The sequence below is a fragment of the Tachyglossus aculeatus genome, chromosome 1, assembly GCF_015852505.1.
Source record: "Tachyglossus aculeatus isolate mTacAcu1 chromosome 1, mTacAcu1.pri, whole genome shotgun sequence".
Lineage (NCBI taxonomy): Eukaryota > Metazoa > Chordata > Mammalia > Monotremata > Tachyglossidae > Tachyglossus > Tachyglossus aculeatus.
The window spans coordinates 144,913,031-144,937,306 of record NC_052066.1 but is presented as its reverse complement, the minus strand read 5'-3'; the positions used below and the strand labels follow the sequence as shown (position 1 = coordinate 144,937,306).

Here is a 24,276-nt window from a genome sequence, read left to right as displayed (position 1 = left end):
TGACTTGTCCAAGGTTAGCCAGCACACAACCACCATCACTACTACTACTACGTGGCACTCTCATATTGTATTATTATTTCCAGGTCTTCACATGAACTAGTATCAGCTGTAATAATAATAATAATAACAATAGTAATTGTGGTACTTGTTAAGCACTTACTAAATGCCAACCACTGCACTAACTCCTCTGTTCTGTGTGATCAGCAAGGCTAGAAAAATTATTGATGATCCAGCAGACATCAGTTCTGGTGAGTGAATCAGTCTTACACGCTGCAAGCAGCAATCTTGGCTCAGTGGAAAGAGCCTGGGCTTTGGAGTCAGAGGTCACGGGTTCAAATCCTGACTCCACCACTTGTCAGCTGTGTGACTTTGGGCAAGTAACTTAACTTCTCTGTGCCTCAGTTACCTCATCTGTAAAATGGGGATGAAGACCGTGAGCCCCCCATGGGACAACCTGCTCACCTTGTAACCTCCCCAGTGCTTAGAATAGTGCTTTGCACATAGTAAGTGCTTAATAAATGCCATTATTATTATTATTTTATCATCTATGCAATTGCAGGAGTAACCTCCTTTCCTTCAAAGAGCCCTATGTAGACTTTGATACCTCCCAACTTGATACTTGATACTAGAGAAGCAACGTGGCTCATGGAAAGAGCTCGGGCTTGAGAGCCAGAGGTCATGGGTTCCAATTCCGGCTCCGCCATGTCTGCTGTGTGACCTTGGGCAAGTCACTTAACTTCTCTGAGCCCCAGTTCCCTCATCTGTAAAATGGGGATTAAGACTGTGAGCCCCACGTGGGACAACCTGATCACCTTGTATCCCTCCGCAGCGCTTAGAACAGTGCTTTGCACATAGCAAGTGCTTAACAAATGTCATCATTATTATTATTATTCCCAAATGACCCGTTCTTCTCACCAAGGTCAAGTCTGACTGATGGGGATCATTTTCTCAACATGATATTTGAAGAAATTTTTCTAGTACTGATGGCAGATGACTCTGCACCAGAAAAGGTCACTAACACTGACTTTCAATTAGAAAGAAGGACAAAACCCACAGAGTGAAACACTGCGGATGTTTGAATTCATTCATGTAGCTGGTCTGTCCAGGATGCAGGTGTATTGGGAAAAACAAGTTTGGGTGCTTAACAAAATGTGGAATAATATATGGTAGATGACAACAACCAGTGTCAAATCATCACCCTTTACAATACATTGCTCCTTGCCAAAAACTAAATAAGCTGTTCTTCCCCCCCAAAAAAAAGTCCCACCCATTCCATCAGCCGATTACATTTCTACCTCTGGCTCCCACACTGAATGGGAAGATTTAAGGCTTTTTTCAAACCTGCTTTTTGGATCAAATTACTTAACCTAATACTTTCGGATTTTTTTAGATCTGTTTTTCTGAACAGAACGTTTCGGGAATTCCCCTTTCTTCAATTATTCTTTATATTTTATTGATACAGGGAGGTAAAAAAAAATCCAAATAATTTTGTCCTCGGTTGATTACAGAAGTGATAAAACCAGGAAGACATTTCAAAGAGGAGGAATACTTCAAAGAGGAAAACAGACATGGTATAATTAATACCAGTAATTAAATGCTGATAAAATCAACCTCTCAAAAATTGCCTAATTTTAATTATTACCCTGAAACCTTTAATCATTAATTATCCTCTATTTCAACAACCATTGGAGCCAGCTATGGCAGTGCTAGATAAACCAGAAGAAAAGAGTTATGTACAAATAAAAATCCAGAAGACAAAATTCCAATTTCATGTTTCCTACTATACAGAACCTTGTTAAGTACCTGTATCCTAATTAAGCATCCATCTACAGAGGAATATTTTTGAACAGTACTGTGTTAAAGGAACAAGTATATCTGAGGCAGCTAGGAAATAACAATAATAATAATGGCATTTATTAGGCACTTACTATGTACAGAGCACTGTTCTAAACGCTGGTACAGAGTTATCAGAATATTACTTTAATTTCTAAGAAATACTAATTCTGTAGTCCAATACCAGTCTCCATCTTTCAGGTCTGCAACCAGGGCACTATCCTTGATTCCTCCCTCTTTTTCAATCCCCATAACCAGTCTGTTGGTTCTTTCTCCATAATACACTCAGAATCCACTCCACCCTCTCCATCCAAATGGCTACCAAGCTGGTCCGGGGGCTTGTCGTAGGCTAGCTTGACTTCTGCTGACCTCCTTACCTTTAATCCTTACCTTCACCCTCCTCTCCACTTCAATCTTTATCTTACTGCTTGGATCACTTTCCTTAAAAGTTTAATTCGACATGTTTTCCCACTCCTCAAAAACCTCTAATGGTTGATCCTTCTTCTCTGCAACAAGCGGAAACCTCCAAATCTTGTATTTAAAAGTACTTAATCAGTTCCCTCTCATCTACTTACCCACTTTTCTTTCCGACAACCACAGCGATCTTCCTTCCTCTCTCCCTAGCCTAATCACTGTGCCTTATTCTTATCTCTCCCTCTATCAGCCTCTTGTCCTCCAACCTGCTCCCTTCTCACTTTAAAACTGACAGGTCAGACTTCTCCCCACCTTCAGAGCCCTTGTGACACCACGTCTCCCTCTAAGAGGCCTCGGGAACACCAACTGCTCTCAGCCCTTTCACGTCACCTATGCACTTAAGTTAGCACAGCTTTCCTAGCTCTTGCACTATGACTACACACAATTATTCAGTACATAGCTTACATACCTTACCCTCCTCTTTCTTTAAGTGTCCCATCAAACTAAACTCCTTGAGAACAGGTGACTTGATTGCCTCCTCCCATGCACTCTTAGTTCAGTGCCCTACACACAGCTGCACTCCACACTGATTACTGATTGGACTCCTCTTTCTTTTCTGCATTGTGGAGGCTGTTTCCTTAGGCCTACAGCCCTAAACCAAATACTCCCTGCATAGCTCCAGAGCGGTACCCAGAATTCTGCCAGCTAATGGGGTGGAAACAGGTGATGCAGGGCCAACAGGTTCCTCCAGGCAGCAGCTGTCAATTAGGTGAATTACTGGACCAATCGAGAGGCACACTTTACTTACATTAATTGTCTCCCCTTCCAGACTGTGAGCTCACTGTGGGCAGGGAATGTCTACAGATGAGGTAACTGAGATACAGAGAAGTGAAATGACTTGCCCAAAGTCACACGGGAGACAAGTGGTGGAACCACGATTAGAACCCATGACCACCTGAATCCCAGGCCGATGCTCTATCCACTAAATCTTGCTACTAATTCCACACGGCCTAGCCATCTCCCCAGACAGAATGTTAAGTTCCTCATAGGTAGGGAGTGTGTCTTGTGCTTTCATTTCCTCTCCAAAGCACATGCAAAGCGTTGCCCTCGGTAGGCACTTAATATCATTACTGCTACTAGGCAGATCTTAGGCACCTTGTCCTCACCTCCAAACCTACAGCCAGTCATATTTATTCTACCTTTCCACTCCCTCTAAGAATTTTAGAAACTGAAAAGCAATTTTAAAATTGGAAAGATACTATACATATCCAAAGGGAGTCATCAATTTCCCAATCTCTTCTCTCCCAAACCTGTCATGCACTTCTAAGTGTTTGCAAAATGTCTGAGACGTTTCTCCATTTTCTCCCTCGTTCTTTCCGTTCTACTCAAGTGCATCTTCTCACTACTCCCTTTTCAGCCCCTTCTCCCACACTCCTGCTCTTGTGCATTCTTCCACGTCATTACTTATGCCTGGAAAAACAATCTATTGTCCATCGATGAACTCCTCACCTCATCCTCCTCTAAAATTAAACCAGTCACGCTGCAGCATTATTGCTAGCAATCATTAGATACTTCTTGAAAACTCAACTTCACTGATTACACAGGGATCTAAATCAAGCAAATGAGCAAACCTTTCCTATGAAGGCTAGAAGATACAAATAAATACTTTTCTCTAAATATTACATGCCAGATATTTCCAATATTTATTTTCATAGATAAATGTGAAAAGCGTAATAGAAATCATGTAAAATAAATGTGTTAATTGTTGTTTGAATGCAGTAGTGTAAAAGTTGCTTGAACATTACCCTTGGATTGTAAACCCCCTGAAGGATAGGAACCATGTCTATTTTCCTCCTATGTATTCTCTCCTAGTGCATAGAACACTGCCCTGCACACAGAAAATACTTAATAAATACTATCACTACTATTTCAGCACAAGATGGGTGAATATCACAGGGAACATTCTATTCCACATATTAAAAATCTGGACCAAGCTTCTTAAAAATAAAATAAGTAATGACATTTTTTATAGCCTAGTCTACCAGACAGATTGACCTACTTAATAAAAATGGTATTTGTTAAGTGCTTACTATGTGCCAAGCACTGTTCTAAGTACTGGGGGAGATACAAGGTAATCAGGTTGTCCCACGTGGGCTCATAGTTTTAATCCTCATTTTACAGATGAGGCAACTGAGGCAGAGAGAAGTTGTGACTTGCCCAAAGTGGGATTTGGGAGGTGGGATTAGAACCCATGACCTTGACTCCCAAGCCCAGGCTCTTTCCACTGAGCCACACTGCTTCCACTTAGACTGTGAGCCCCATGTGGGACCTGATTATCATGTACCTACCCCCCAGGGCTTAGTACAGTGCTTGGCACATAGTAAGCACTTAAATACTACAATTATTATTATTATTATTCATTCAATCGCATTTATTGAGCGCTTACTGTGTGCAGAGCACTGTACTAAGCGCTTGGATGACTGACAACTATGTTCTTTTGGCACCACATCAAGGATTTAGCCAAAAACTGTAGATAACATTTTCCCAACCCATACACACCAGCAATTGTTGCCAAACTGTACTTTCCACACGCTTAGTACAGTGCTCTGCACACAGTAAGCACTCAATAAATATGACTGAATGAACCAGCAATGAAGTGGAAAAAATCCATATGAAGCCCAAATACAATTATTTCAAATATACTCATTTTTATTACTAGCAGCAATACACCTTATTGGATGACTGCAGTACACTGAGCTTAGCATTCGAGGGGTACAAAACAAGTGTCACATTCCCTGCCCCCAAGGAGCTGACAATCTAATGGAGGAGACAGACATAGACATATTTACAAACAAATAAAAACACACAAATAATTACATTTTAAAGGCACATAAGCTTAAGTGCTGAGGATGAGCATAAGTAGAATTAATAATAATAATAATAATGGCATTTGTTAAGCGCTTACTATGTGCCAAGCACTGTTCTAAGCACTGGGGGGATACAAGGTAATCAGGCTGTCCCACATGGGGCTCACAGTCTTAATTCCTATTTTACAGATGAGGTAACTGAGGCACAGAGAAGTCAAGTGACTTGCCCAAAGTCACACAGCTGACAAGTGGTGGAGCCAGAATTCGAACCCATGACCTCTGACTCCGAAGCCCATGCTCCTTCCACTGAGCCATGCTGCTTCTCTAAAGTAATCACATAAGTGTCACTGTTGGCTGATGGGTTTATATGATGGGATATGTTGGGAATTAACCACGGAAGGTATAGGAGGAGGAAGACTTCCAGGAAAGCTTTGAATATGGACAGGGCTGTGGTCTGTCAGAAGTGGGGGGTGGGAAAAGGGAATTCACTAAATGATAAAGGCTTCTTCAAATATTTAGTGGAATGAGTTAGATTTGTTCATGGTCTATTTACACAGTCTACAGAGGAAAATATCAGCCCATAACTCTGCAGGTTGCATTTTTTTGTTCATCATATAAAAATAGCAAGGGCACTGACTATGACATATTCCTGCTGAGAAAGAAAGCAAAATATTCTTTCAGAAAATAAATTTCACAATCCAACTTGATTATAGCTATTAGTCCCAGAAACGTGACATGTAAAATAACTACTAAAATGTACTTGTAAGGCACTAAAACTCCAATCACAAAAGAAAGCTAAGAAACTATTGCTCATCAGTGCAGTTTGCCTCACAAAAATTTCTAAGATGGCAACTAGCTTTCACCTAAGCCAAACAATACAGATGTCATTCTAATTTTTTTCCCCCTCGGGCTGAGAATCTGAAGGGTACAAATTCATAGGAGGCTATCAATAAGCAGGCTTACTTAATTTTTGTGACCTGATTGCTCAAAATATTTGTCTTTTCTTTTCAAGAACCAAATATTGACTACTGATTCAACTGTAACTTAGAAGTGACTCCAAGAGATGCAGGCGTCGAATATATGGTATTTGATTTTGATTGGATTTAGACTCATTTCACCTTTCAATATCTTGACCTTCCATTAGACTCTGGAACAGGAGGGGGGCAGAATATGTTTTGGGGCCCAGATATTCAAAAATAAAATCTGCACTCAAGGATTTCTTTTATATGCAACTTTCATTTGCATATAAGCAAATGGAGAAGCAGCGTGGCTCAGTGGAAAGAGCACGGGCTTTGGAGTCAGAGGTCATGGGTTCAAATCCTGGCTCCACCAACTGTCAGCTGTGTGACTTTGGGCATGTCACTTAACTTCTCTCTGCCTCAGTTACCTCACCTGTAAAATGGGGATTAAAGCTCTGAGCCCCCCGTGGGACAACCTGATCACCTTGTAACCTCCCCAGCACTTAGAACAGTGCTTTGCACATAGTAAGTGCTTAACAAATACCATTATTATTATTATTTCATTTCTGGAAATAAAAATGTTGTAGATAGTTAATTTTTTCAGTATACTCCAAAACATGTAATGATACAAATATTCTTAATTTGACTTTTTAATATTCTTAGCGATGTCACAGACTTGCAGTACAGTGACTCCATTATTCAGTCAATCAATCGTATTTATTGAGCATTTACTGTGTGCACAGCACTGTACTAAGTGCTTGGGAAGTACAAGTTGGCAACATTATTATTACTAATAGTAGTATTTATAGTGTAGGCACTGGGTGCAGTGCACTGTAGCAGCTGCTTGAGATGTGCAGTCAAAGCGACACATTCCACTCCCACAGATAGCTTCAACCCTCACAGGGGAAGAGACAAACGTTAAGATATGCACAATTAGGGAGATCCAAAACAAACCAAGGGGATATCAATATATCAGTGGTGCTTTCTGAGCGCCTACTGTGTGCAGAGTACTGCACTGAACGCTTGGAAGGCTACAATACAACAGAGTTGGCAGATACATTCCCGGCGCACAAGGAATTTACAATCTGGAAGGGGATAGAGATACAGGAGCATTATGGAGGGTGTAAATAAAGTTCTAAGTGGTGTAGTTGGCTGGAGGGATGAAAAGGCTCAGGGATAAATTTGCTGGAGGAGGTAGGATTAAAGGAGAATATGGGGAGGTAGCGAGTACAGGGTAACAGTGTGAGCAAGGGAATGGAGGTGGGAGAGTTGAGACAGACATGGAGCTTGGGAGAAATGAAGCCGGGTTGGGGAATGGCAGGAGAAGAGGGCAGATGGCTCGGATGGGGCCAGACTGGGATTTTTTCTTCGATGCCGAGAGACTCAGAGAGCCAGTGAAGGGTTTCGTGGAAAGACCTGAACCAAGTGATGCTTCAGGAAGATAAGTGCAGCAGTAGGTAGTGTAGATTAGAGGAGGTAGAGGCTGGGAGGTCAGTGAGGAAGTTAATGAAGAGAATGAGAGACAGAGGAGACAATGAATAAAACCAAGGAGAAGTCCGGTAGGCAGTAGGAGAACCAGGACAGTATTGTGTTAGCAAATTTGAGACCTAACAGTGTGATGAGGAGGAGGAGGGAGAGGTGGTCAAAAGCATGGTGTTAAAAGCAGTGGAGAGATCAAGGAGGACTAAGATGCATTTAGCTCTAAATTACTGAGGTTGCCCCAAATCAGAAATTATCAATGAATGGGAATTATTGAGTGCTTACTACGTGCAGAGCGCTGTACGAAGCGCTTGGGAGAACATAACACAATAGTCAGCAGATATGTTCCCAGCCCTCAGTGAGCTTTAAAGATTATGATTCTTAACAGTAAAATTAAGTCAATGAGTTTGATTTGAAAGAATTTCAATATTAAAGAACTAATTTAAGGTCCACAAAAGTAAACTTTGGGATCCAAAAGTAAAGAGCTCGATTGCAGCAGGAAACGTGCATTACCTTGCAGCTCTGCAGTTTTTTGAAGGTCATCACTATTGACTGCTGAACAAAGCTTATCAAGTGAAAAGGTAAACCCACTGCTTAGGTGGGGGTGGGCGGTGTGGACTCCTGTAGCAGGAAGTAGCTCTCTTATAAAAGCCCCAAAGAAGAGTAAACTGGCTAAACGATTGCGGGAAAATAAGGAGCTGTAGAAAAACCAACTGGCAATCAATTAACATACTTCTTCCAAACTCTAAACCATAATAAAAAAGCCCACTGCTCAGAACTTTAGGTCTCTCTTTTGACTGCAGCTACTAAAAAAAGGAAAAACAAATCTTGCCCACCACGAATCTATCTTATTTTGGAAAGAAGGTGGCATTCCCACAACTTCACTTGGACCCGTGGCCTAGAAAGCCTTTCAGTTTTTCATTTTCAGCCCACAGAAAATGACACCACCCTTCCAATGTCACAACAACGATGGAGTCAATCGCCTTAAGCATTAGTAACCTAACTTATGGGTAGTTGTAGAGCTCTGCTTCACATTCCTCTTTAAAAAAAAAAAATTGCTTGCAACCAGATTCCTTTTAGGCTTGGCCTAATTTCCTTCACGCTTTGAATCTGAGGGCCCTGGCTTACTTGCAAGGTTGACAGAGATGCAATTCTGAAAACGGAATGGCCTACTTTCCCTGAGAGAAACCTCGTTTCAGAGGTGTTGCTCCAAAAAATGTTTTGTTACAGGTTAAGTGATACTATGACCTTTACTTAATGAGCTCACATTCTACAGCATATCTTGGTGGAAGGGAAGGGGGAAATCTTGGAGAAACACAGGAAAGATTCACTTTGTAACCACACGTGAAAAGGAGTGGAAAAACAAAACACTACTAAAATGGAAAAGAACAATTTCTCTAAAATTTTTCATTGGTCAAGTATGTAAAAATCTAAGTACTTACCAAGAAATTATAGCACTATGAGGAATTCCAGAACAAAACAGAAAAAGTATGGTAGGCAAAGAAATAACAGGAATACTTCTCCCTGAGATGTCACAATTTTGTCCAGAGAAGACAGCCCGGAGACTAATTTTTCAAATGTACAACACGCAATTTTAATCTAGCAACTGACCCTGACCATTTCCCCTCTGAAATATTTCATAAATGCGTTCATTCTGAATAGAGAAAATTGTTATTCAAAAATTTTCCAGGAATCAAATATAGAACACTAAAAGGGAATAAATGGAAAACATTTTGGGGAGACAAAAAGGGAAATCTCACACAAAGAACATAAGACTTCTTCCCATATTATATGGCATCTACCAGAAAAAACCAGTATCCACCTGGATGAGGTAGATTCCTATCTCACCTCCCTTCTCTCCTTCTCCAGCCCAGCCCGCTCCCTCCGCTCCTCTGCCGCTAACCTCCTTACCATGCCTCTTTCTCGCCTGTCCCGCCGTCGATCCCCGGCCCATGTCTTCCCCCTGGCCTGGAATGCCCTCCCTCCACACATCCTCCAAACTAGCTCTCTTTCTCCCTTCACTGAGAGCTCACCTCCTCCAGGAGGCCTTCCCAGACTGAGCTCCCTTTTTCCTCTCCTCCTCCCCATTCCCAGCCCTACCTCCTAACCCCTCCCCACAGCACCTGCATATATATTTGTAGATTTATTACTCTATTTTACTTGTACATATTTACTATTTATTTTGTTCATGATGTGCATATAGCTTTAATTCTATGTGTTGTGACGATTTTGACACCTGTCCACTTGTTTTGTTTTGTTGTCTGTCTCCCCCTTCTAGACTGTGAGGCCGTTGTTGGGTCAGTACCGTCTCTCTATGTTGTCGACTTGTACTTCCCAAGCGCTTAGTCCAGTGCTCTGCGCACAGTAAGCGCTCAATAAATATGATTGAATGAATTCTGTCCTTTTTCTCCTCTCCCCCGCCCCAGCTTCCTCTGTTCCTATGATTCACAACCCGGCTTCTCTCCTCAACACTTCCTTTACGCTCTCTGTTGTTTCCCCGCTTTCCATTTACCTGTGTAATTACTGGATTACACTTTTTTACAGTACTTTTAGACTGTGAGCCCAATGTTGGGTAGGGACTGTCTCTATATGTTGCCAATTTGTACTTCCCAAGTGCTTAGTACAGTGCTCTGCACATAGTAAGCGCTCAATAAATATGATTGATTGATTGATTGAATACGTGGCTCTGTCTACTCCTGCCCCTCTGTCCCCTCATGGTGGCTCATTTCCTCTACTCGTTCCTTTTTCCACTACTCTACCTCTTTTCCCATTTCTATAATCTTTCGTGTCCCTCAACTAACCTTTTCTTGTCCTGTCCTTTTCACCTGCATCCTCTCTCCTCCACATTCTGCCCTTGCACCATTCTGTCACTCTCCCCAGGGGCCTCCTTTTGGGTCCCTTTCTCTCCGACACCCCCTTTCCTTATTTTCAGCTTCCTTTCTCTCTTTTTTTGCATTTGCACTTTCTGCTCCCTGGTTCTGCTTCACCCAGGTTTTCCAAGGGCTGCTTCTCTGCCCAGGAGCCCCAAAGCAGCTTGCCTGACGGTGAAGGATATTCAGGAGAGTCTCATTTTTTTGGCGGGGTAGCAGCTGCTCCAGGGGAAAGGAGACAGTGGGAGCTACGTTGCTGAGTCTCAGTATGGTGGGGAGCACGACTTGTTCCATGTCAGCTTTTTTGGGCAGAAGCATCTCCCTTGAGAATCAAATGTGCCAAAGCTGCTATCAGGTAACCCAATCGATGGCCAGAGCAAAAGTAATTTAACTCCCTTCATGACTCAAAGAAGTGTTATCCTACCTGAAAAGCAGCTGGATAGTGCATGTTCCCTTCCAAGCTGGGACCCTGAAAGTATGGTTTTCCCATCCCTCCACCAACTCTATTAATCAATCAATAATATATGAGTACTGACTGTGTGTAGAGCACTATGTTGGGGATTTGGGGGAGTACAAAAGGGCTAGTAGTTACAATAACAATAATAACATTTTATTTTGTTGTCTGTCTCCCCCTTCTAGACTGAGAGCCCGTTGTTGGGTGGGAACTGTCTCTATATGTTGCCGACTTGTACTTCCCAAGCGCTTAGTACAGTGCTCTACACACAGTAAGCGCTCAATAAAAATGATTCAAGAATAATAATAATAATATTTGTGGTATGTGTTATGGGCTTACTTCACGCCAAGCACTGTAGTAAGCAAAGTGATAATTAGGTGTGATACAGACCCTGTCCCTCATGAGGGTCATAGTCTAAAGGACAGGGAAAACAGGTACTTAATCCCCACTTAACAGATGAGGAAACTGGGGCACAGAGAAGTTATGCAACTTGCCCAGGGTCACACAGTAGGCAAGTGGCAGAGTCAGGATTAGAACCCAGGTCCTCTGATACCCAGGCCCATATTCTCTTGACTAGAACACAATGCTTCAAGGAGCTTACAATCTTCAAGGAGCTTACAATCAGGGAGACGGACACAAAATAATTTCCAAATAGAAGAGAAAGGAAAGATGGATATGTAGACAAGCAAGTGCTTCGTATTAAGGGGGCATACATTCATTCAATTGTATTTATTGAGCGCCTACTGTGTGCAGAGCACTGTACTAAGCGATTGGTAAGTACAAATCGGCAACAGTTAAGAGATGGTCCCTACCCAACAACGGGCTCACAAGGGGATGACAGACAACAAAACAAAACAAGTAAATAGGTGTCAATACTACCAGAATAAATAGAATTATATCTATTATAAAGATACAGGTAGAGCAGGAGTGGTGAAGGGGCAAAAGGGGGATATGACTTGGGGAGGAGAAAAAGTAATCGGGGAAGGCTTCCTGGAAGAGATGGGCTGTCAGAAGGGCTTTAAAGATGGGGAGAACTGGGGAATTGGCAAGGCAGGTAATGAGGGGAAGGAAACTGCTTAAGACATTCCAAGATAATGATCTACAACACCAGCTTTATTGTGCTTTTAATCTGCTAAAGATCAAACCAAAAGATATTCGCAATAGACTGCTCAACAATTGACTTTACTTTCTTTTCCCTACACCCTGAGCCTGAGAGGAATTAGATACTTGAAAATTCAACGCAAAAGAGGATCCGTTAAGGAACATATAACATGAGACTCTTCACAAACTCTGTATCAAGTACCAGACTCATCCTTTATAGGAATGGAATGCTCCCTACTATCTCTTACCTTACTGGTCTCACCATTTTTTTAATGCAAAGGAGCGTAGGAAAGAGACAAATACATTCCTACTCATTTAAACCAAGTAAAAATAAAACTATCGCTTTGCTTCACGTACTTGTCAGAATATGCACTGCAACAGAACAGATCCACTGAATCTAGGGTGCTGATTGTCAATTGCATATAATACTATCAAAAGACTTCCTTCCCCCCTTCCTCTTCTACACTGACCCTTGGGTGTACAGCTGTTGACTTTTTTTAAAAAAAAAAGGTTACAAAAAATAAAAAGATAAAAAAGGATAGACTCATTCGATTAAATTTGTTCATTAAACTGCCTTACGAGGAAGCCTTTCAGAACAGTACAAATCACTGAGACACGGTTTTAAAAGAAGAGATGACCGATACAGATAATATAAATATACCGCACAGCTAATTTTTTAATTATGTATGATTCGGGTGGACAGAAACTGCGTGGCTCACTGAAATCTGCCTATAACCGGAGCCTCCTATTAACCTACAGAGCCAACTTCCCTCATCAAACCTTTTACCGTAGCTGCTTCCAAGTAGCCACACCGACTGGTTCAAGTTTCATCTCCTTTAATCTCCTCTGTAAACCTTCTCAGGGCAATAAACCCTCAAATAAGCAGTGACCTGGGCAAGTCAGGAGCAGGAAGGAGAAAGAAGAGAAGCAGCAAAGGGCCCTGATAATCAACACCTTCAATAACAGTGAGCAGTCACTGAGTTACCCTTTGTGAGTTACCCGTTCCCAATGACACAGTAGCACATCCGAAGGATGAGTAAAAATTGTGCCACACAGAAACCGCGCCTTAAAGAATCTCCATCAAGGCTTGGGGAAGATGTCTTCAAAAATCAGACTAGAGACCTTCACAAATTGACAAGGCCATTTTGGGAGGAAGGCGCGCGCGCACACACATACGCACGCTAAGGATCCCACCCCCTCCAGCAGATAACCATATTAATTAACCACTTCCACACTATCACCCTGTGGTTTTCAGTATAATTTCGTTTAGTCCTTTAATTAGTTCTCATTCCAGGTAAGCACTCAATTTTACGCTGAAGACTGAATTACCTGCCTCTGATTTTAACCCCTGCCGCTCCAGGAAAATAGCTCCCTCTTGGTCCCTTAAGGATGATTGGGCATCAGTTTCCTCAAATGCTCAGTAGTGAGAAGAGGATGCCCGGGAGTCCCTCGGATCGACTGAGCTCTTCCAAGAGCTTAGCATAGTGATTTGCACATAGTGACTGCTCAATAAATACGACTAACTCAATCCATCAACCATTGGTATTTACAGGGCGCTTACTGTGGGCCAAGCACTGGCCAAGCACTTGGGAGAGGACAATGTAACAGAGTTGGTAGATACGCTCCCTGCTCCCTGCCCACAGCGAGTTTACGGTCTGGATGGGGGGGATAATCCCAGAGATCCATAGCAGGGCTCTTTTCTGGATCACAGGGATGGGTAGGGGAGGGCGACCTGCTCCCAAACAGACCCCTGGCCTTGGATGAACAGCGGGCTGACCCATAAAGGCCACCACACATGATCTTATGTAAAGGACTGAGGGAAAAAAAAAAAGTAAATAAATACAGATCTGGGAGGAAAAGGGGAAGGAAACCTGAGACAGCGGCTCCTTCCTCTCAGCCCCCCACCTGCACCTGGGAACACTGAGTGCTAGGACTCCCCTCTCCCATTGCCCTCTTCCCTTTCCTGAGTGGGGGGGGGGGGAGGGGGGAGAGTTGGGAGGGAGAAGCCATATTCCTGTGGGGCACAGGGGGCACAGGAAGGGCAGGAGGAGGTGGGCAGGGGAAGGAGAGAGGGAAGGAAGGAAGGAGGGAAGGAGAAAAGGAAGGAGGGAGGGAGGAAAGGAAGGGGGGAAGGAGGAAAGGAAGGGGGGAAGGAGGAAAGGAAGGGGGGAAGGAGGAAAGGAAGGGGGGAAGGAGGAAAGGAAGGGGGGAAGGAGGAAAGGAAGGGGGGAAGGAGGAAAGGAAGGGGGGAAGGAGGAAAGGAAGGGGGGAAGGAGGAAAGGAAGGGGGGAAGGAGGAAAGGAAGGGGGGAAGGAGGAAAGGAAGGGGGGAGGAGGAAAGGAAGGGGGAGGAGGAAAGGAAGGGGGAGGAGGAAAGGAAGGGGGGAGGAGGAAAGGAAGGGGGGAGGAGGAAAGGAAGGGGGGAGGGAGGAAAGGAAGGGGGGAGGAGGAAAGGAAGGGGGGAGGGAGGAAAGGAAGGGGGGAGGAGGAAAGGAAGGGGGGAGGGAGGAAAGGAAGGGGGGAGGAGGAAAGGAGAGAGGGAGGGAGGAAAGGAAGGGGGGAGGAGGAAAGGAAGGGGGGAGGGAGGAAAGGAAGGGGGGAGGAGGAAAGGAGAGAGGGAGGGAGGAAAGGAAGGGGGAGGAGGAAAGGAGAGGGAGGGAGGAAAGGAGAGAGGGAGGGAGGAAAGGAGAGAGGGAGGGAGGAAAGGAGAGAGGGAGGGAGGAAAGGAGAGAGGGAGGGAGGAAAGGAGAGAGGGAGGGAGGAAAGGAGACAGGGAGGGAGGAAAGGAGACAGGGAGGGAGGAAAGGAGACAGGGAGGGAGGAAAGGAGACAGGGAGGGAGGAAAGGAGACAGGGAGGGAGGAAAGGAGAGAGGGAGGGAGGAAAGGAGAGAGGGAGGAAAAGAAGGAGGGAGGAAAAGAAGGAGGGAGGGAGGAAAAGAAGGAGAGAGGGAGGAAAGGAAGGAGGGAGGAAAGGAAGGAGGGAGGAAATGAAAGGAAGAAGGGAGGGAGGAAAGGAAGGCCTGGAAACCAAAGAAGGAAAGTAGGGCCCGCGGAGAAAAAGAGGGGGGGGAGAATGAGGAGGCAGCGGGGCGGGGGAGAGCTGGGTGTGAGGGACGCCCCGCAACCCCACAAGGCGGCAAGCGAGGATGCCCCAGCCCCGGCCTGCCGCCACTATACTCCTGCGGGGAAGAGGGGGCACAGGAGGGGCAGGAGGAGGCTGGCAGGGGAGGGAGGGAAGAGGGAAGGAAGGAAGGAACTGTGTCCACCCTGATTACCTTGTACCTGCCCCAGTGCTTCATTCAGTCCCTGACACATAATAAGCGCTTAAACACCATCATCATTATCATTATTAAGGAAGGGCTGGCAACCATTCGTTCATTTAATCGTATTTACTGAGCGCTCCCTGCATCCTAAGCAGTGCCCTAGGCGCTTGGGAGAGTACGCTAAACCATCCAACCCATTCCCTGACCGCGTCGAAGGAGGAAAATGGGGCCCGTGGAGGAAAAGAGGAGGGGGAGGAGAAGAGCAGGAGGAGGGGAGGAGAAAAGAAGAGGAGGGAAGAGAGGAGGAGGGAAGGAAGGAGGAAAAGAGGGGAGGGGGAAAGGAGAGAAGGGAGGGGAAGGAGGGAAGAGAAGGGAAGGAGGGAAGGAAAGAGGGAAGGAGGAAAGGAAAGAGGGAAGGAGGAAAGGAAAGAGGGAGGGAGGAAAGGAAAGAGGGAGGGAGGAAAGGAAAGAGGGAGGGAGGAAAGGAAAGAGGGAGGGAGGAAAGAAAGGAGGGAGGGAGGAAAGAAAGGAGGGAGGGAGGAAAGAAGGAGGGAGGGAGGAAAGAAAGGAGGGAGGGAGGAAAGGAAAGAGGGAGGGAGGAAAGAAAGGAGGGAGGGAGGAAAGGAAAGAGGGAGAGAGGAAAGGAAGGAGGGAGAGAGGAAAGGAAGGAGGAAGAGAGGAAAGGAAGGAGGGAGGGAAGAGGAGGGAAGGAAGGGAGGAGGAGAAGAAGAGGAGTGAAGAAAGGGAAGAGTGAAGGAGGAGGAGAAGGGAAGAAAGGAAGGAAGGAGGGAAGAAAGGGAAGAGGGAAGGGAAGAGGAGGGAAGGAAGGAGGGAAGAGAAGGAAGGAGGAGGGAAGAGAAGGAAGGAGGGAAGAGAAAGGAGGAGGGAAGAGAAAGGAGGAGGAGGGAAGAGAAGGGAGAAGGAGGGAAGAGAAGGGAGAAGGAGGGAAGAGAAGGGAGAAGGAGGGAAGAGAAGGGAGAAGGAGGAGGGAGAAGGAGGGGGGAGAAGGAGGGAAGGAGGGAAGAAAGGGAAGAGGGAAGGGAGAAGGAGGGAAGGAAGGAGGGGAGGAGGAAAGGAGGGAAGGAAGGAAGGAGGAAATGAGGGAAAGAGGGAAGGAGAAAAAGGAGAAGGAAGAGGAGAAGGTGGAGGAAAGAAAGGAGAGGGGGAGGGAAGGAGGGAAGAAAGAAAAGAAGGCGAGAAGGAGGAGGGGAAAAAGGGAGGAGGGGAGGAGGAAAGGGAGGAGGAGGAGGAGGAGGAGGAGGTTTGGTGCGGCGCGGCCCCGCCCCGCCCCGTCCCGGCGGTGCGTCCCCTGCTCACCGGCATCATCTCGGGGCCGGTTCCGGGCCGGGACCGGGGGCGCTGACGGGGCCACTCGTCCTGGGCCGCCGGTCCGGGGCCGCCTCGCGGGCCTCGGGAGGCGGAGGCGGAGGCGGCGGCGGCGGCGACGGCTCCCGCTCCGCCTGAGGGCGCGGGCCCTCTCCCGGAAACACCTGCCCCGACCGGGACCGGACCGGGAGCAGGAGGAGGCGGCGGGCGGGCGGGCGGACGGACGGAGCGCGGACCCCGGAATCCCCGACCGCACGGCCGCCTCGACCGCCACCGCCCCCGCCCCCGCTGCCCCTGCCGGCCCTCCTTCCCTCCCTCCCTCCCTCCCCGCCGCCACGGGGGCCCAACCGCCCCGCTCCTCATTGGCTGACGCCGCAAAGGGGGCGGGGCCCCTCCTTCTGATTGGCTGACGGGGAAAGGGGGCGGGGCCTCGCTCCCCCCTCCCCTTCCCCAGGTGCGAGCGCGCCCGCGCGCCTCCGCGGCCCCGGAGGAGGGGAGCGAGTGCGCAGGCGCGGAGGTGCGGTGCCGGGGAGCGCGCCGGCCGTCGGGCGCGCGCCTGCCCCCCCGTGGGCGGGGTGGGAAGCGGACGCAATGGCGCCCCCTACCGCCCCCCCCGGGACCTGCTCGCCCACTCGTTCAATCGGATTGACTGAGCGCCTAATGAGGGCGGGGCACTGGGCTAATAATGATGGCATTTATTAAGCGCTTACTATGTGCAAAGCACTGTTCTAAGCGCTGGGGAGGTTACAAGGTGACCAGGTTGTCCCCCGGGGGGCTCACAGTCTTCATCCCCATTTGACAGATGAGGGAACTGAGGCCCAGGGAAGTGAAGTGACTCGCCCAAAGTCACCCAGTTGACAACTGGCAGAACCAGGATTTGAACCCATGACCTCTGACTCCAAAGCCCGGGCTCTTTCCAACTGAGCCACGCTGCTTCTCTTGGGAGTCAGAGGTCGTGGGTTCTAATCCCGGCTCCGCCACTTGTCTGCTGTGTGGCTTTGGCCGAGTCACTTCTCGGGCCCTTAGTTCCCTCATCTGTAAAAGCGTCAGAGGTCGTGGGTTCTAATCCCGGCTCCGCCACTTGCCTGCTGTGTGGCTTTGGGCAAGTCAGTTAACTTCTCTGAGCCTCAGTTACCTCATCTGTAAAATGGGGATTAAGACTGTGAGCCTCCTGTGGGACAACCTGATCACCTTGTAACCTCCCCGGCGCTTAGAACAGTGCTTTGCACATAGTAAGCGCTTAATAAACGCCATTAAAAAAAAACAAAAACAAAAACCTGATTGCCTTGTATTCCCCCCCAGCGCTTAGAACAGTGCTAGGCATATAGGAAGCGCTTAACAAATGCCATCATTATTATTATTATTATTATTAATAATAATAATACAGCAATAAAGAGAGACAATCTCTGTCCACAACAGGCTTACTGCTGGGGGGGTTGGGGGTGGCAGGGGCAGATAATAATAATTATGGTATTTAAGTGCTTACTATGTGCCGGGCACTGTACTAAGCACTGGGGTGGATACAAGCAAATCGGGTTGGACAGAGTCCATGTCCCTCATGGGGCTCACAGTTTCAATCCTCATTTTGCAGATGTGGTAACTGAGGCCCAGAGAAGTACATATTTAATATTCTATTTCTTTTATTTTGTTAATACGTTTTGTTTTGTTGTCTGTCTCCCCCTTCTAGACTGTGAGCCTGCTGTCGGGCAGGGACCGTCTCTCTATATGTTGCCAACTTGTACTTCCCAAGTACTTAGTACAGTGCTCTGCACACAGTAAGCGCTCAATAAATACAATTGAATGAATGAATGAATGAATGAATAAAAGTGACTTGCCCAAGATCACACAGCAGACAAGTACTTATTTACTATTTTATTTATTTTATTTTGTTAGTATGTTTGGTTTTGTTCTCTGTCTCCCCCTTTTAGACTGTGAGCCCGCTGTTGGGTAGGGACCGTCTCTATATGTTGCCAACCTGTACTTCCCAAGCGCTTAGTACAGTGCTCTGCACACAGTAAGCGCTCAATAAATACGATTGATGATGATGATGATGTCAGGATTAGAACCCCTGACCTTCTGACTCCCAGGGCTGTGCTCTCTCCACTATGCCATGCTCGAAGGGAGAGAAAGGGGGACTTCGGAGAGGGTGACTTTTCATTCATTCATTCAATCATATTTATTGAGCGCTTAATGTGTGCAGAACACTGTACTAAGCGCTTGGAAGGTACAATACAGCAATAAAGACTGACAATCCCTGCCCACACCGGGCTCACAGAGAGGGGAAGGGAGACAGACATTAATACAAGTAAACAGGCATCATTATAAATAAATAGAGTTGTAAATATATATACAGAAGTGTATACCTATGTACATAAGTGTATACCTATGCGCATAAGTGTATGCATAAGTGCATACTTTGGCATGCAATTTTTTCCTCCAGTGTCCTTGAACCTAAAATCGAGAAGCAGCCTGGCGTAGTGGCTAGAACCCAGGCCTGGGAGACAGAAGGTTGTGGGTTCTAATCCTACTCCAGGAGGCCTTCCCAGACTGAGCCCCTTCCTTCCTCTTCCCCTCGTCCCCCTCTCCTTCCCCACAGCACCTGTATATATGTTTGTACATATTTGTTACTCTATTTATTTATTTATTTTACTTGCAGATATCTATTTCATTTATTTTATTTTGTTAGTATGTTTGGTTTTGTTCTCTGTCTCCCCCTCGTAGACTGTGAGCCCACTGTTGGGTAGGGACCGTCTCTAGATGTTGCCAACTTGTTCTTCCCAAGCGCTTAGTACAGTGCTCTGCACACAGGAAGCGCTCAATAAATACGATTGATGATGATGATGATCCCGTCTTCACCACTTGTCTGCTGTGTGACCTTGGGCCAGTCACTTCACTTCTCCAGGCCTCAGTTCCCTCATCTGTAAAATGGGGATTGAGACTGTGAGTCCCACGTGGGACAGGGACTGGGTCCAACCCGATTTGCTTGTCTCCACCCCAACGCTTAGTACAGTGCCTGGCACATAGTAAGCACTTAACAAATACTACTATTATTATTATTATTATTATAGTGTCCTGCCCTGGGGATGCTAGCAACCCCAACAGTGGGGCCTGGGAGTCTGAAAGACCTGGGTTCTAATCCCACTCCACCACCTGTCTGCTGTGTGACCTTGGGCAAGTCACTTCACTTCTCTGGGCCTCAGTTCCCTCATCTGTTAAATAGGGACAAAGACTGTAAGCCCCCCGCGGGATGACATGATCACCTTGTAACCTCCCCAGCGCTTAGAACAGTGCTTTGCACTAGTAAACACTTAATAAATGCCATTATTATTATTATTATTATTATTAACCTTGGTCAAGTCATTTCACTTCCCTATGCCTCGGTTCCGTCATCTGTCAAATGGGGACGAAGACTGTAAGTCCCCCGCGGGACAACCTGATCACCTTGTAACCTCCCCAGCTCTTAGAACAGTGCTTTGCACATAGTAAGCGCTTAATAAATGCCATCATTATTATCATTATTATTAACCTTGGGCAAGTCACTTCACTTCCCTATGCCTCAGTTCCCTCATCTGTAAAATGGGGATGAAGACTGTGAGCCCCCCGCGGGACAACCTGATCACCTTGTAACCTCCCCAGCGCTTAGAACAGTGCTTTGCGCATAGTAAGCGCTTAATAAATGCCATCATTATTATTATCAAAGTGGGGATCAAGACAGCGAGCCCCACGTGGGGCAGGGACCGTGTCCAACCCGATCCACCACTGTGCTTAGTATAGTGCTTGGCACATAGCGCTTAACAAATGCCATCATTATTATTAATATTATTGAGCATTGCGCCTGACCCGAGTGTCTGTGAGGTCACCTGCCGCAGCAGGAACTGCAGCAGCAGTAGCAACTCCTACCTCACCTCCCTTCATTCATTCATTCGTATTTATTGAGCGCTTACTGTGTGCAGAGCACTGGACTAAGCGCTTGGGAAGTCCAAGTTGGCGACATAGAGAGACGGTCCCTACCCAACAGTGGGCTCACAGTCTAGAAGGGGGAGACAGACAACAAAACCAAACATATTAACAAATCCCTTCTCTCCTGCTCCATCGCAGCCCGCACCCTCCGCTCCTCTGCTGCTAACCTCCTCGTTGGGCCTCGTTCTCGCCTGTCCCGCCATCGACCCCCGGCCCACGTCCTCCCCCTGGCCTGGAATGCCCTCCCTCTGCCCATCCGCCAAGCTAGCTCTCTTCCTCCCTTCAAAGCCCTACTGAGAGCTCACCTCCTCCAGGAGGCCTTCCCAGACTGAGCCCCCTTTTTCCTCTCCTTCCTCCCACCCCCCACTGCCCTATCTCCTTCCCCTCCCCACAGCACTTGTATATATTTGTGCATATTTATAATAATAATAATGACAGCATTTATTAAGCGCTTACTGTGTGCAAAGCACTGTTCTAAGCGCTGGGGAGGTTACAAGGTGACGAGGTTGTCCCACGTGGGGCTCACAGTCTTCATCCCCATTTTACAGATGAGGGACCTGAGGCCCAGCGAAGTGAAGTGACTGGCCCAAAGTCCCACAGCTGGCAATTGGCAGAGCTGGGATTAGAACCCATGACCTCGGACTCCAAAGCCCGGGCTCTTTCCACTGAGCCTCGCTGCTTCTCTATTACTCTATTTTACTTGTACATATTTACTATTCTATTTATTTTGTTAATCATCAATCGTATTTATTGAGCGCTTACTGTGTGCAGAGCACTGTACTAAGCGCTTGGGAAGTACAAATTGGCAACGTATAGAGACAGTCCCTACCCAACAGTGGGCTCACAGTCTAATGATGTTACTGATGTGCATATAGCTATAATTCTAGTTATTCTGACGATTTTGACACCTGTCCACATGTTTGGTTTTGTTGTCTGTCTCCCCCTTCTAGCCTGTGAGCCCGCTGTTGGGTAGCGACCGTCTCTATATGTTGCCAACTTGTACTTTCCAAGCGCTTAGTACAGTGCTCCGCACACAGTAAGCGCTCAATAAATACAATTGATTGATTGATTGATTGTCTGTCTCCCCCTTCTAGACTGTGAGCCCGTTGGTGGGCAGGGACCGTCTCTGTACATTGCCGACTTGTATTTCCCAAGGGCTTAGTACAGGGCTCTGCACACAGTAGGCGCTCAATAAATACGATTGAATGAATGAATGCAGCAGCAGCAGTAAGCAATTGCAGCTGTAGCAGGTGCAGCAGGAGGAACTGCAGCAGCAGAAGCTATTGCAGCAGGAACCGTTGCAGCAGGAGGAACTGCAGCGGTATTAGCAATTGCGGCATCAAAAATTGGAGCAGCAGCAACTGTAGCCGCAGTAGCTGTTGCAGCAGTAGCAGTTGCAGCAGCAGTAACAATTCCAAGAAGCAGTGTGGCTCAGTGGCAATCAATCGTATTTATTGAGCGCTTACTGTGTGCAGAGCACTGGACTAAGCGCTTGGGAAGTGCAAGTTGGCAACAGCCTGGGCTTGGGAATCAGAGGTAGTTGGTTCCCGGCTCCGCCAATTGTCAGCTGTGTGACTTGGGGCAAGTCCTTAACTTCTCTGTGCCTCGGTTCCCTCCTCTTTAAAAATGGGGATGAAGACTGTGAGCCCCCCGTGGGACAACCTGATCGCCTTGTAACCTCCCCAGCGCTTAGAACAGTGTGTTGCACATAGGAAGCGCTTAATAAATGCCATTATTATTATTAGTCTAGTCCCACTCTGCCTCTTGTCTGCTGTGTGACTTTGGGGAAGTCACTTGACTTCTCTGGGCTGTCGTTCCCTCATTGGTAAAATGGGGATGAAGACTGTGAGCCCCACGTGGGACAACCTGATTACCCTGTTTCTACTCCAGCGCTTAGAACAGTGTTTGGCACCTAGTAAGTGCTTAATTCATTCATTCAATCGTATTTATTGAGCGTTTACTGTGTGCAGAGCACTGTACTAAGCGCTTGGGAAGTACAAATCGGCAACATATAGAGACGGTCCCTACCCAACAGTGGGTTCACAGTCTAGGAGGGGGAGACGGACAACAAAACAAAACATATTAACAAAATAAAATAAATAGAATAAACATGTACAAATAAAATAAGTAAATAAAGAGTAATATAAGATAAATAAATAAATAAATAGAGTAATACACATGGTAAGAGCCCGCTGTGGGACAAGGCCTGCGTCCAACCCGATCTCCTTGGGAACCACCCCGGTGTTCATTCATTCATTCAATCGTATTTACTGAGCACTTACTGTGTGCAGAGCACTGTACTAAGCTCTTAATAAATATCATTATTATTATTCATTCATTCATTCATTATCGTATTTATTGAGCGCTTACTGTGTGCAGAGCACTGTACTAAGCGCTTGGGAAGTACAAGTTGGCAACATAGAGAGACGGTCCCTACCCAACAGCGGGCTCACAGTCTAGAAGGGGGAGACAGACAACAAAATGAAACATATTAACAAAATAAAATAAATAGAATAAATATGTACAAGTAAAATAGAGTAATAAATATGTACACACATATATACATATATACAGATGATTTTTACTCATGTGAAATCAAATACAAAGGGCTTCGACTGAAGGAGTGCTCACTTTATAAAGCAGACGCAGAGTCACACAAAATTGCTTAATACTATTATTAGTCTAGTCCCACTCTGCCACTTGTCTGCTATGTGACATTGGGCAAGTCACTTGACTTCTCTGGGCCTCAGTTCCCTCATCTGTTAAATGGGGATGAATAATAACAATAATAATAATAATAATGGCATTTATTAAGCGCTTACTCTGTGCAAGGCACTGTTCTAAGTGCTTGGGGTGGGGGGGGGGGAGACAAAGTCATCAGGTTGTCCCACAAGGGGCTCACAGTACAAATTGGCAACATATAGAGAGAGTACCTACCCAAAAACGGGCTCACGGTCTAGAAGGGGGAGACAGACAGCAAAACAGAACAAGTAGACAGGCATCAATACCATCAATATAAATAGAATTATAGCTATATACACATCATTAATAAAATAAATAGAGCAATAAATTTGTACAAATCTACACAAGTGCTGTGGGGAGGAGAAGGGGGTAGGGCAGAGGGAGGGAGTAGGGGTGATGAGGAGGGGAGGAGGGGCAGAGGATTAAAGGGGGCTCAGTCTGGGAAGGCCTCCTGGAGGAGGTGAGCTCTCCGTAGGGCTTTGAAGGGAGGAAGAGAGCTAGTTTGGCGGATATGTGGAGGGAGGGCAATCAATAACCCAGTTTTGTAAGTCGGTGTGGGCAGGCTATAATAATAATGGCATTTAATAAGCGCTTACTATGTGCAAAGCACTGTTCTAAGCGCTGGGGAGGTTACAAAGGTGATCAGGTTGTCCCATGTGCGGCTCACAGTCTTCATCCCCATTTTACAGATGAGGTCACTGAGGCCCAGAGAAGTTGATTGATTGATTGATTGATTAAGTGACTTGCCCAAAGTCACACAGCTGACAATTGGCAGAGCCGGGATTTGAACCCATGACCTCTGACTCCAAAGCCCGGGCTCTTTCCACTGAGCCACGCTACTCAGCTTCACAGCTAGGGCAGGGATTGTCATGATATGACAACTTGTACTTCCCAAGCGCTTAGTACAGTGTTCTGCACACAGTAAGAGCTCAATAAATACGATTGAATGAATGAATATGGACCAGACTCCCAGTGCAGAACACTGACTTAATTATTTTTCTCTCTGTG

At 46.3% G+C, this 24,276-nt stretch overlaps 1 protein-coding gene across 2 annotated transcripts in view; it reads right to left on the bottom strand.

The window, feature by feature from the left end:
• The window catches only part of PPP1R13B (protein phosphatase 1 regulatory subunit 13B), a 99,105-nt gene extending 82,487 nt beyond the window's left edge, over window positions 1–16,618 (bottom strand). Inside the window, exon 1 of one of the 2 annotated variants that reach the window (XM_038751222.1) lies at window positions 16,558–16,618. In XM_038751222.1, coding sequence (XP_038607150.1) covers window positions 16,558–16,566 — 9 coding nt within the window. In that variant the 5' untranslated portion in view covers window positions 16,567–16,618. Of the gene's footprint in view, window positions 1–2,408; window positions 2,476–16,557 lie in introns of those variants that run through there. The other variant, XM_038751231.1, reaches the window with a different exon arrangement.
• Between the last annotated feature and the right edge of the window lie 7,658 nt (window positions 16,619–24,276).